The following is an 11,908-nucleotide window of genomic DNA, read 5'->3' as shown; positions in this document are numbered from 1 at the left end:
GCGCGTCACGAGCTGCGCCAGTCGTCGGGGACGCCGGCGTGCCAGGCTGAGCGTGGGCACCGCCGGCCCCTGGACCGTCCCCGCGCCGCGGGCGATGGACGGCTCCCAGAGCGGGGCCCGCGCTCCGCGGCCTCCGGCTGCTCCGAGGCCGGCCGGCGGCGTGGGCGTCGAGTGCGGCGCTTGCTCGTGCACGGTCTCGTGGCGGCCGTGCACGGGGCGGGGGAGCCATGCCTGTTGCACGGGGCTGGCAGGTCAGCCCCGCTCCGGGGGACTCTGGGGGCATCGCTGCATCCCTCCCCTCCCCCCGTGCGGACCTGACTCGGCTCTGCAGCGGGGTGGGAAGCTGCAGTCGCTGGAGCGTGGAAAGCAGAAGTGAAACTCGAAGCTTGTGGTCTCTGCTGATGTGCTGCAAGGTCACGTCCTGCAGGTCCACTGTGCGGGCACTGGCTTGGCTCTGGGGTCTTCCGGCATCGTCCCCCTGAGCCGAGCATGTGGCCGGGACACCCCGGGTAGGGGTGGAGCTCCCCGGGTTCAAGGGTGGTGGTTGGCACCGGAGCCTGGTGCCTCCAGCATCTGCCCTGGGCACGAGGAGTTTGCCTCCTGCCCCAGGGGCGCTGGTCTGCTTTCGGGGAGGCTGCGTGCCCAGCAGGCAGCTCTGAGCCCCGGGGTCCCTGCTGCAGCGCCAGCAGCCCCTGGCCAGGCCAGCTTTGCCTGGCAGCCCCTTTCCTGAGGCTTGTCCTGCGGCCCAGCGGTTGGGCCACGCGCCCCTGCGTGCGGTAGCCAAATGCTGGGCACCGCCCAGTACAGCTGGGCTGCATTTCACTTGCAAACCCTGAATTTCCATGTAGGGCCAGGGTGATTTGCATCGGGCCCGAGGGACGTGGCTTCCTCCTAGGGCTCTGAGCACGCAGAGGGGAACTCGCTTCTGCTGATGCCAGCACTTCCATGCACTGCAGCCCTCCCCCCGCAGGGCTGGCAAACCCTGATGGCTCCATGTTGGGGGCACGTGTTTGCACCAGAGCGTGCGTCGACTTGCACAGGGAGATGCCCATCCTAGCAGGTCCCTGGACTGCCGCTCGTGTGTATGGCTCTGCCAGGACCCAAGCAGGCGGCAGGGTGGGAACCAGGCATCGCACTTACCGGCTCCTGCGGCTCAGGAAGGGCCGAGATGGCCTGACTCTGGCCCGGAGCTGATTGTTTACCCGAGCTCCCTTCCCCCTGCGGGGGAGAGCGGCTGCCGCGCTCGGCCCTTGGCCGTGACTCCGGCCCTTGGTGCACGGAGCTCCCTGCTGCCACCTGGGTCACGTCCTGCCTCCGCATGCGGCCCTGGCCTCCAGGACAGCATGCTCTGGACGCGGCAGCCGCCCGGGCAAGGACGGTGCGGCTTGGGGAGGGGTCCGGCACTCCCCAAGTACTGTGTGGGCCAGGGGGATCAGCCGGGGCGGGGGGCACATCCGAGGGTGAGGACGTGGGCCTGGCTGTGTGCGAGCCGGCGGCTGTTTTCGGGCAGGATCCCAGTAGGCGTGGAAGGCAGCTAATGAGAACCCGCTGTCGCTGCCCAGGGCTGGGGCTGGGGCTGAGCCGGAGCTGCTCGGTGACAAAGCCCGGTCTTCATGGCCCAGCCCTGCCCGTGCCCTGGCAGCATCGGCTGACATTTGGGGTCCGGAGCCGCCCACGGCCAGGGTGATGCCTCCGTACTAATGCTCCGGCAGATCTGCCAGGCCACGGGCTCCCTCCGTCCCCTGGTTCCTGTGCCTCTCAATGCTCAACAATGCCCAGGATTGTTTGCTGGGCGGGGGGAGCTTGGTATTAAAAGTCGGACTTTAGGATAAAACAGAGGAGTGTCTGTGTGAGGGGCTTTCATCTCCCAGGAGCGCGCAGCCCCCCCGGGGTCCGAAGCTTGCGATGCGCAGGACGTGACACGGGCCCGGCGGTTCCCGTTGACGTCAGTGGGGGGAGAAGGAGTGTTAAACAGATGCAAGCTCTGCTTTTAATCTTCAGATGGAGCCATAATTATTTCCGTCTTGCGGGCAGGGCTGGGCCCGGCGCTTGTGGCCAGGACAAAAGGCGGTATGTGAGGAGTGCTCTGCGGCCTGTGTCAAGGCTTCCCTTGTCCCCGCCGCCCCCAAGGCAGCGCAGCACGGTGCATGCAGCTCTGGGGAGGGCAGGTGCCCATTGGGGTGGTGACGGCCCGTGCCCATCGCTGCAGAGAGGCGCTGGGGGGTCCCTGGCACAGGAGGCTGCTCCAAGCCCCCAAGGTGGGGTCCCAGCCTGCCCAATGAGCAAGGGTCATGGCGGCTTGCAGCCACGTGCCCAGGGAAGCCGGAGGCTTGGCCCTGCAGTGAGCAGCTCCTGACCTAGGTGTGTGCCTTGTGTCTCGGTGGACACCCCCACTTCCAGCCTCCCGGGACTTGGCGAGCAATAGCCCCCTGCCCGTGCCCTTCGTGATGTTCTCAACCGCTCTCTTCTCCCCCCTCGGCCTCTCCCTGTCCAGGCTGAAGAGCCCCGGCCTTTTGAGCCCCTCCTGGTCCGGTCCCTGTCCCTGCGGGCGCAGGAGGCGAGGCCTTGCCCCTGAGCTGTCTCTCTCTCTCCGTCTTTGCAGGGCTCTGGATTCAAGTGGAAACTCCTGAGCGAGTCCCCAGAGGAGCACAGGTACCTGCCGGCTGTGGGTCTGCCACGGGATCAGCACGATTCCTCCTGGCTTCTGTGTCCCCCTCCTGTCCCCCTTCGCTGCTGCCAGCTGCCCTGGCTACTGCTCATCAGGAGCTGCCCCCTGGGCCCTGCATCCCACCACGGCGGGGCCGTCCCTTGCTCATCTTTGGCTGGGCTGGTGGAGCCACGGAAGAGCCACGCACACCCCATGCTGTCGCGGTGGGTGGCGAGGTTGGCTGGGGGCTGCAGGGCCCTGCTCTTCCCTGCCCCCCCCCCAGCTGCGTCGTGGCAGGGCTGGGGCCTCCCTCCGCTGCCTCCGTGGAGCTTCAGCGCATTTGAAGCCGGTTTTAATTATAAAGGTGCCGAAAGTCTCCAACTGGCAGATGAGTCACCGCCTCCAGTGCGCGCCTGGGAGATGGCGTCGCCTTGCGGCCTCTGAGCCTGCAGCCCCTCTCTGCTGGGTGGGGAAGGGGGTCACGGGCAGCTGGAGCTGGGGGTCAGCGTGCCCTGGGCATGCATGGAGGCCCCTCAGCCCTGTGCTTCCCGTGGGGAAGTCCCGGCCCCGAGCCCTTAGCTCTGCACAGGGTTGGGGTGCCTGGGCTGGACCCCAGGACCTCAGCTGTAGGGTGCAAGGCGTTTCCCTTCATTGGCTCCAGCCCGTGGCTTCCTGGCAGGATGTGACCCAGCAGTGCCGGGGCTCCCCCAGGGTCACCCCCAGGCAGCAGTTGGGCTGCCCAGGTCTCCCTGGAGCCCTGCAGGGTCCGCGTACCAGCTCCCCGTCCTCTCCATGGCTCCCAGTGCCTGGCTGGGCCAGGGCAGTGCTGTTCAGCAAGTGCTGAAGTCGGCGGCAATGTGGCAGCAGCTGCTCGGCCTGCAGGCATGGTTCGCCCTCCCGCTGCATTGTTTGCGCCCCCGAGTAAACCCCGAAACGTTCAAGGGCTGCAGGAGCTTCCCGGCTGTGTGGGGCGGCTGCCGGCTGTGCGGGGTGGGCGCAGGCCCGGCTCCCACATGCTGCCCCAGGGCCGGCAGCTGGGAGGCTGCTTGGAGTCGCCGTCGGGGTGCGGCTGTGACTGCCCCTTCCTCCTCCTGGCCCAAGCTGGGCTCTCCCAGCACCGGTGGCTCTTGCTGGGAAGTCTTGGGCTGGAGCAGGCAGCGGGATTCACCCGGGGCTCCTGGGCTCTGTGCTGAGCGGGGTGGGGGCCTTGGGCATCCCCCGGGGCTCTGAGGTCAGGAGCAGATGCCCCTGGCCTCGCGCCTGTCGGGGAGCTCCTTCCGCTCTGGGTGGGCGTGGGGGTCTCTGGCGAGTTGCTAACCAGCCCCCCTCCCCAGGCGAGCCGTCACGCTGGAGAAGAAAGCGGAGGAGGCGTTCGGGTTTGAGATCCAGGTGGGTGTTGGGGAAGCCCGTGGGGCTCGGGCCGTGGGCACAGCCCCTTTGGCGCTGTCCCGGGGGCTGGGAGTGCTCAGCCCTATCCCAGAGCAAGAAGGGCAGAGGCCGGACCCCTCCCTGAGCAGCTGCAGCCGCACCTTGCTCCGCCGCGAGGGTATTTTTACACCACACCGGAGCGAGGGTTATTTTTAGTGGTGATGATGCTGCCTGGTTGCAGCAGCCTCCCCCGTGCCGCCCCCGGCTCGTCACGGCGCGGGCTTGGGGGGGCGGCAGGCGGAGCAGCCATCTGGCACGGCCCGCGGGGCGCATTGCTGGGCAGCGGGCCACAGCCACGGTTTAAAGGCAGCTCGTGCCTGCCCGGCATACGCAGCCTGGCGCTGGGGCGCGCAGTGCCCAGAGCCTGAGCCCGCTGGGGCTGTGCCTGCCTGCTGCGGTGAGGCAGCAGCGGGGTCCCGTGGTCCCTGCCCCTCCAGCTGTGCCAGCGCCTGCTGCTCTCCCCTGCAGACCTATGGCCTCCACCACCAGGACAAGAGGAGCGTGGAGATGTTCACCTTTGTGTGCCGCGTGCACCAGGGCAGCCCAGCCCAGCTCGCCGGGCTCAAGCCAGGTACGTGCGCTGGGGCAGTGGCGAGAGGGACTCGGGCATCCGGGTCTGACCGTGGGGATGAGCTGCAGGGAGCGGGTGCAGCAGCTGCTGGAGCCCCTGCCCTGCCGGAGCCTGTGGGGCGCGGTATGGGGAGGGGAAGGTACCAGCAGCTGCCTGCATGGCTGCCCCAGTCCCCACCGTGGCTGTCCTGCCTTCCCACGTGGGGCCTGGGCAGCAGGGGATGACTGGGGTGAGGGGAGCCGTCCTGGTGGGGCAGGGAGGGCTGGTGACGGTCACGGCTGGGGGCCGATGTGCCAGGCTCTTGCCCCAGCTGTGCAGAGGTTGGAGGAGGGGAGGTGGAGCCAGGACACAGCGTCTCTCCTGTGCCACAGCCAGCTGGAGCTGGGGGGGGGGCATCGTGTGGCTCCCATGCGGCGGGGTTGTCCTGCTGGTGTCAGTCCTGCCGGGCACGGTGCCCTGGTGCTGAGGCTGCCATCTGCCCCACAGGGGACAGCATCACAGCTGTGAATGGGCTGAATGTGGAGGGCATCCGGCACCGAGAGATCGTGCAGATCATCAAGGCCTCGGGAAATGTGCTCAGGTGGGGTGGGGTCATTGGAGCCCTGGGCTGGGGGCACGGGGGGCCGCAGCCCGCTGCCTTGCTTACCTGGCTGTGCCCACGCAGGCTCGACACGCTGTACGGGACGTCCGTCCGGAGAGCGGAGCTTGAGGCCCGGCTGCAGTACCTGAAGGTGAGCGGGCTGGGGCACACCTGTACACGCGTGCCCCTGTGCAGGCAGGGCTGTCGCTCACCTGCCTGCCCCTGTCTTGCAGCAAACCCTGTATGAGAAGTGGGGCGAGTACCGCTCGCTGATGGTGCAGGAGCAGAGGCTGGTGCGTGGTGAGTGGGGGGCACCAGGGGCTGCGCCGGCCCCTCTTAGCGGGGCTGGGTGCCAGCTGCCTCCTGGGCGGGGGTGGCATGGAGCAGGGGCACTGCCGGGCTGCTCCCCCTTTGCTGCTGGCACGGGCTGGGGCTGCGCTGCCACCTCTTACCTGAACCCCCCTCTCCCCCCACAGGCATAGTTGTGAAGGACCCCAGCATCTACGACACGCTGGAGTCGGTGCGCTCCTGCCTGTACAGCGCCGGGCTCATGAGCAGCTCCCCCCTCGGGCAGATGCTGTCGGGCGCAGGCAGCACCTATGGCAGCGCCAGCTGTGTCAGCACCGCCACAGATGAGAGCGAGGACTCCCTCTACCAGACTTGCCTCTTCGACTCGGCTGACTCGCTGGACACGGCATCCGCCCGCCACGGGGCCGCTGCGCCCCCCGCCCTCTCGCCCCGCCGGCCCGCGCTGACCCGCAGCGCCAGCGTCAAGTGCACGGGCAGCGCCAGCAGCAATGGGGCGGCCGGCCCCTTCTGGGACAAGCCCTGCGCCCCAGCCAGCGGTGCGGCCGGCCCCCGCAAGAGTAAGCACACCAGCTTCCGCAAGAGACTGCTCAAGTTCATCCCCGGCCTCAACCGCTCGCTGGAGGAGGAGGAGAGTCACCTCTAGGCACCGACTGGGTGCGGGGCAGATGGGGGCACAGCCACCTTGCCAGGACTTATTTATTTATCTATTTATTGCCCTGGACCCAGGCGGCCATGGGGTGCTTGTGCCTGGGGGACGATGCCATGGAGATAAGGGAACTCCTGGCTCGTTTGACCTCTACGGCGAAGCCCGAGACCTGGTCGGGGGCAGCGGGTGCCTGTTGGAGGGGAGCACCTCTGTCTGCCAGCACGGTGGGGCTGGAAGTCAGACCCTGCCCTGCCAGGCGCCCAGGCCCTGGGTGTGGTGCAGTGAGTGGGTATCCACAGGCCTGGTGCTCTCAGGCGAGGCCGGCCTGCAGGGAGCAGCCGGGGCACTGGCCTGGTGCAAGGAGCTGCTCTGAGCACCGCCCAGCTGCAGGGAGCCCTGGTGCATCTTTGCACTGTGTCCTGTCTCGCCGGTGTTCCCGGCTGTTACCCGTGTGCCTGCGTGATGCTCGGGGACTTGGCAATGGCCGGCCCATGCAGCGTAGATCCCCTGGGCTGCCGCTGAGAGCTGCTCCCCGCAGCCTCCTGGAAAACTTGGCTGTAGCTGTGTCTGGGCCGCAGCTCATCCCCGCGCTCGGGGGCGGAGAGACTGTTTCCACCGCGGGGAAGTTCCCGGCTGAGCTGCCGTGGCGCTGACTCTTTATCTCAGGAAGTGGAGCAGGAAGGAGGTGGCTGGGCCCGAGGCAGCTCTATGTTGTGCTGGGCGGCAGGACGGGCCTGGCCAGAGGCGCCAGGGCAGGGGCAGCTCTGTACAATGTCACTGCTTGTGGTGGGCACGGAGGCGTTCAATACAGCAAGACTCTTTTGCACCCGCGTGTGGCTGTCGTGGCTTCGTGGCTGGACGATGGGGGGCGGCTTTACCCAGGGAAGGCTGGCAGCTGGCTCCCCGCACCCAGGACACCAGGCTCCCAGCCCCTGGCAGTGCCAGTCTGGTTGCTTTTCCTGGGACCTGCCTGTGAGGGGTTGATAGGCCAGATCCTGTTTCCCAGGGGCGCTGAGCCTCGTGGCAGCTGTGTGCTGTCCCTTGCGGGGGCACGGATCCAAGCATGACCACCTGGCCAGCCAGAGGGTGCTGATGTGGCCGTGGCTGTGGCCGCTGGGACGTGGCTTGAGGCTGGCTGCAGCCACAAGGAGCCCTCGGCTCCTCCGCTGGGGTGCGGCCTGGCTTCTCCCAGCACGGCGGCCAGGCCGGAGCCCTGCGTAATTGCATGTGGGCTGCTCGCTCTGCCCCGTGTCAGGAATAGCCCGGGATCAAAGCAGGAGGGTGGGCGTGGGCCCTGGGCCACGAGCCTTCTCTTGCCGCAAAGCCTTGAAGCAGCCCATGCTGCTACCAGCGTCCCCCCAAGGATCGTGCTGAGACCTCGGGGTGATGCATGACTCGGAGAGGGGGCAGGGGGGCTGTTTCCCAGCTGCCCGGTGCTGCAGAAAAGTTGGGGGGGATAATCTCAGCCCCCAAAGTTGGTGCTGCTGCCCCCCCACCCGAGGGCAGTGGGGGCAAGTGTGAAGGGTGGTGACAGCAGGGTTGGTGATGCCACCAGCCCTGAAATCCCCCCAGCGCCGCGTGGCTCCTGCCCGTGTGGGTGGGTAGCACCGAATGACTCAACAGAGCGATGAGATAAAGGAGTGAAGGAGCACGTCTGGGGGGGCGGCGCAAGGCTTCGACTCTCGCCCTGCAGCGGAGGCACCTGCTTGCAGCGGCGGGGGAAGGTGGCAGTCTGTCTCCCTGTCCCGGGTGTGGGGGGCCCAAGAGAGCTGTTGGCCCCATCCTGCCGGCACGAGACCCAGGACCAGGCAGGCCAGAAGCCAAACGCTGATGCGAGCCCGGCTTCCCCGCTCCATCTCGGCAAGCAGCCCCCTTGCGCTAGGCGCTGCATGAAGACGTGAGCCTGGCCCCGAGCCCCTGCCGTCCCCGCGCTGGCACAGAAAGTCCCTTTGTGCTTCAGGGCCGTTTGCCCTTGAAGGATGGAAACTGCAGCTGTTCGTTAGCGTGGGCTGCAACCACCGCCTGACGCAGGCTTTGGGCCTTCACGGCTGCGGCTGGGCCGTGGCCACGCGTCTGTCCCCGCCAGCTCGTAGGGCCAGGGCTGCCTGAGGAAGGCTGCAGGGCCCTGCCCTGGTGCACACGGGCACCAGGGCCCTGCAGCTACCCATCTGTGTCCTTCCAGGCCCACACGGCTCCACCCCAGAGCTGGGCGCCTTCCAAGGCATCCACCGCAGCTGCTTATCTGGTGAAGCCAGAAGGGGACAGGGCCAGGCAGTTGCACTCGAGCAGACCTCGCTGCCTCTCTCCCCGCGGCCTGGCATGGGGGGGAAGAGGGCGTGTGCATGAATCCATGTGCATGGGTGTGTGCATACGTGCGGCGCACACCCACTGCCCCCTGCTGGGGGGTGGGGGATGGGATCTGCACCGCTCATCCGTGTTGCACGGTCCGGGACAGCCTTGGTTTCAGCCTCCTGAGGCTGGCTCTGGCGCGCTGGGCTCGGTGGGGCTCATCCAGCATGGCGCCCCCAGCTCGGTGCAAATGGCCTGTAGCTGCCAAGTGCTGCGCTGGGGTAGACGGACGCCTCTGCAGCAGGGCCAGTGGCTTCCAGAGGCTCAAGGCTGTGGCCCTCGGCAGCTGCTGGTGCTGGGACGATGGGAGGGGGACAGGGCAGGCAGCCCTTGCGTCCTCGTGAAATCCCCACGGGCTCTCCCAGCTGCACCCGCAGTTGCCCGGGTCCCTCAGGAAAGGGTGCAGGGCTGTGCCGAGAGATAAGGCAGGGGAAGCCTGGTGCAAATGCTGTGAACCGCAGGGCTGGCAGGTCCCGGCGCGTGGGCCTCGCCCTCGTCATCGAAAGCCTCTGGGGTTTGGAGGGGAAGCTGGGAGCTGGGAGCTGGAGCAATGCTGGTGTGGGCCAGCGTTGCAGCGGGTGGGGGGAGGCGTGCATCCCCTGGCACGAAGATGCCATGGTTGATACCACGAGGTGGTTTTTGGAACCAGGGGAGATCCCCTCTTCCTCAGCTCTGGGCAACTTGGGGTTGTTGGAGGGTGGGGGCCTGTCCCTTGCTCTGCGGCCACCAACCCCTGCTATGGTTTACAAATGCCTCCAGCGGGGTATCTCTCCCCAGTGCTGGGCACGTGTTGTCCCTGCTACAGCCCCACTGCCCCTGCCATGTGCCCAGCTTCCCCACGGGGGTGAGTTTGGAGCTGGCTGCTTCTCATTCCCGGCGCAGCTGCCACACTCGCAGCTGGGGCTGAGCCACGCGGGCTAGGAATAGCATTCAGCCCACGGCTTGTGAGTGAGGCCAGAATGGGGGTGGGGGGCCTGCACGCACTGCCGTCTCTGTGGGAGGTGTGCATGCGTGTGCCAGCCAGGACAGCGGGGTTGGAGGGCTTGTGCCAGCTCAGATCAGCAGCACTGGCCTGCCCACCTCCGGCAGAGCACCACTGTCAAGGGCAGGGCTGGCCTGGTGCTCTCCATGGCATCTCCTTGCCCCTTCTAGGAGCTCCTTGGGTGCTCAGTGCCTTTGAGGACTAGCCTGAGCACGTCCCTGCCCATGCAGTGCATGACCCTGCGCGTGTCTTATGTGAGTGTCTGTGTTGATACACACGTGTACGTCCGTGCCCCTTCCCACCAGCCGTGGACACTGAGCTGCGGCTGCCTGGGGCATTGCCACAACCTGCGGCTCCAGAACGAGGCCTGGGGTCGGAGGGGCAGGAAGGCAGCAGCTGGCGATGCTGCCAGGACCCAGCCCCTGCCGGCGGCACGCGAGGCTCGGAGCAGCTGGGCCCAGCCCCGCGCATTCCCGGCTCCAGCAACTGGCTCCGTCGCCACCTGCACCTACAGGGACATGCTGGGACGGGGAGTGGGGTCAGGGCTCAGCCCGGGGGCGAGGAGGGCGTCACAGGTGCAGCTCACGCACCTCCCTGCCCCATGGCCCTGGCAGCACTTCTGGGGGCTCCAGTATAGTGGTGAGGGGTTGTTTCCCTCCTGGGTTGGAGGGCAGGGTCTCCTTTGTTGCCCCTTGACTCGACCCCACGTCCATTGTCCTCAGCTTCAGCTTTGTTCGTCCCTTGACCTTTGCCCCCTCAGCCCAGGTGCGGGGCGCATCGGGGCTTGGGAGCGGTGTCCTTGTGGGGGCTCCCCGGGCCCCAAGCCTGGGCAGGCAGGAAGCAGCAGGCGCCCGCAGGCCCAGGCCCTTCTCTCCTCACTAGGGTAAACGTCGCCTGGGCCTGGTGCTCGCTGCCGAGCTGGGCTGCAGCCAGCTGCTTTTCCTGCCTCGCTTCCTCCGGCTCCTGCAAAATGTTTGGAAGGAGGTTCCCACCCCTGCGCCTTTCCTGCCGCAGCCTGGCCGGGCGCGCAGCGGGGCCCTGTGCCGCCACCGAGCTGCTGGTCCGGGCTACGGGCAACAGCTCCAGGCTGCCTAGTTTTCCATCCGTGCTGCCCGGGGCCAAGGCCGACTCGGAGAGGGACGTGCCCCCCACTAGCTACGTGCCCCTAGGCCGTGCGATGTCCCTGGGGCGTGGGGGCGGGCGCACCCAGCTCCCTGCAGGGTGTTTGTGTGCACGGACATCCCAGCCCGCCACCCAGCCCCGTGTCTGGCGTGGCTGCCCCCAGGCTGCCTCGCAGCCAGCACAGCGCGGTCCGGGCCCCATCTAGCGGGGAAGCAGAGAAGGCCCGAGGGCCTTCCTGCAGGGCCGCTGGTCCCCAAGGGGCTTCTCCATCCTGCTGCCCCGGCCGACGGCGAGGAGCGTTGGGTGCTGCAGTGCTGGGCCCAGCCCCGTGCGCTGTGCTCCGAGCCGAGCCCCTGTGCAGCGAGGGGAGCTGGCCCAGGCACGGGCGCGGGTTGCTGCCTGCTGCAGGGCACTGGGAGGAGCCGGATCCCAGTGACTGGCGAGTCCCAGACCCGGTCCCTGTCTCCCCCTGCCTCGTGCACAGTGCCGCCGGCTGGCCAGGCTTGCAACGGTGGGACCTCTGCCACTGCCCTGCACGGTGGCCCTGGTCCAGTCCCTCCCTCTGCCATGAGGCAGGAGGAGCCTGGTCTAGAGGGTGCAGGACAGGGGCAGGCTGTGCAGCCGGAGCCCCCAGGCAGGAGGGGGGCTCCCCTCAAGCTCATCGCCTGAGCTCCCTGTGCCCAGTGGAGGCGGCTGCAGCTATGCCCCAGGGCTGTGGGCCTGGGCCCGGGCAGAACCGGCGCCTGCAGGGCCAGCAGTGCCCCCGGCCGTTCCCTTGACCAGCCCCTTGCACGTGCGTGGCTGTTCCAGGACCCGGGTCTGGGTGTGTCTGCACAGGGCGGTGGCCCTGCCCCGCTCGGGTCAGCAGGACCTGGTGGCAGCCCTGATGTCCGCTCTGGCTGGACCTGTGCCGCGTGCACGGGCCCTGCCCCCTGGTGGGGGTAACGGGAACTGTGTGTATGGGTGTGTGAATGTGCATGTACACGTGTGTGGGTGTGTACATGCACGTTTATGTGCATGGGGGGTGTGTGCGTGTGCATGCAAGTGTGTGTATTGGGTGTGTGCATGAATGCATAGGACGTGTGCATGGGCGTGTGCGCATGCATGGGGTGTCTGTGTGCGCACGTGTGCATGTGTGCGCGTGCATTGTGTGCGTGCATGCATGTCCACGGGGGTGTGCGGGCGGGACACACCCGCTGCCCCCTGCCGGCGGGGCTCGGCACTGCTCGCCCGCGGGTCCGCGCCCCGGGGCGGCCCCGGGCTCCGCCTCCCGA

General features: G+C 67.8%; 1 protein-coding gene across 1 annotated transcript; it reads left to right on the top strand.

Annotated features, from left to right (window-relative positions):
• Positions 1-1,808: 1,808 nt before the first annotated feature.
• GRASP (general receptor for phosphoinositides 1 associated scaffold protein) lies at positions 1,809-7,007 on the top strand. The gene is made up of 7 exons (XM_019556461.1): positions 1,809-2,652; positions 3,982-4,036; positions 4,544-4,646; positions 5,133-5,226; positions 5,311-5,377; positions 5,460-5,526; positions 5,703-7,007. The coding sequence occupies exons 3-7, from the start codon at positions 4,583-4,585 to the stop codon at positions 6,176-6,178; spliced, it is 768 nt and encodes a 255-aa protein (XP_019412006.1). The 5' UTR covers positions 1,809-2,652; positions 3,982-4,036; positions 4,544-4,582; the 3' UTR covers positions 6,179-7,007.
• Positions 7,008-11,908: the final 4,901 nt, after the last annotated feature.

Source organism: Crocodylus porosus, unplaced genomic scaffold, assembly GCF_001723895.1.
Source record: "Crocodylus porosus isolate Cpor-Errol unplaced genomic scaffold, CroPor_comp1, whole genome shotgun sequence".
In the NCBI taxonomy this organism is placed as follows: domain Eukaryota; kingdom Metazoa; phylum Chordata; order Crocodylia; family Crocodylidae; genus Crocodylus; species Crocodylus porosus.
Note: the sequence above shows the minus strand (reverse complement) of the source record. Positions and strands in the feature narration are given on the sequence as shown.

What these genes read in the sequence shown, in the direction of transcription:
- GRASP (XM_019556461.1), top strand. Translation starts at nt 4,583, where the DNA reads ATGTTCACCTTTGTGTGCCGCGTGCACCAGGGCAGCCCAGCCCAGCTC. An exon ending in GCTCGCCGGGCTCAAGCCAG is followed by an intron (nt 4,647 to 5,132) that starts GTACGTGCGCTG and finishes TCTGCCCCACAG; the next exon opens with GGGACAGCATCACAGCTGTG. An exon ending in CCCGGCTGCAGTACCTGAAG is followed by an intron (nt 5,378 to 5,459) that starts GTGAGCGGGCTG and finishes CCTGTCTTGCAG; the next exon opens with CAAACCCTGTATGAGAAGTG.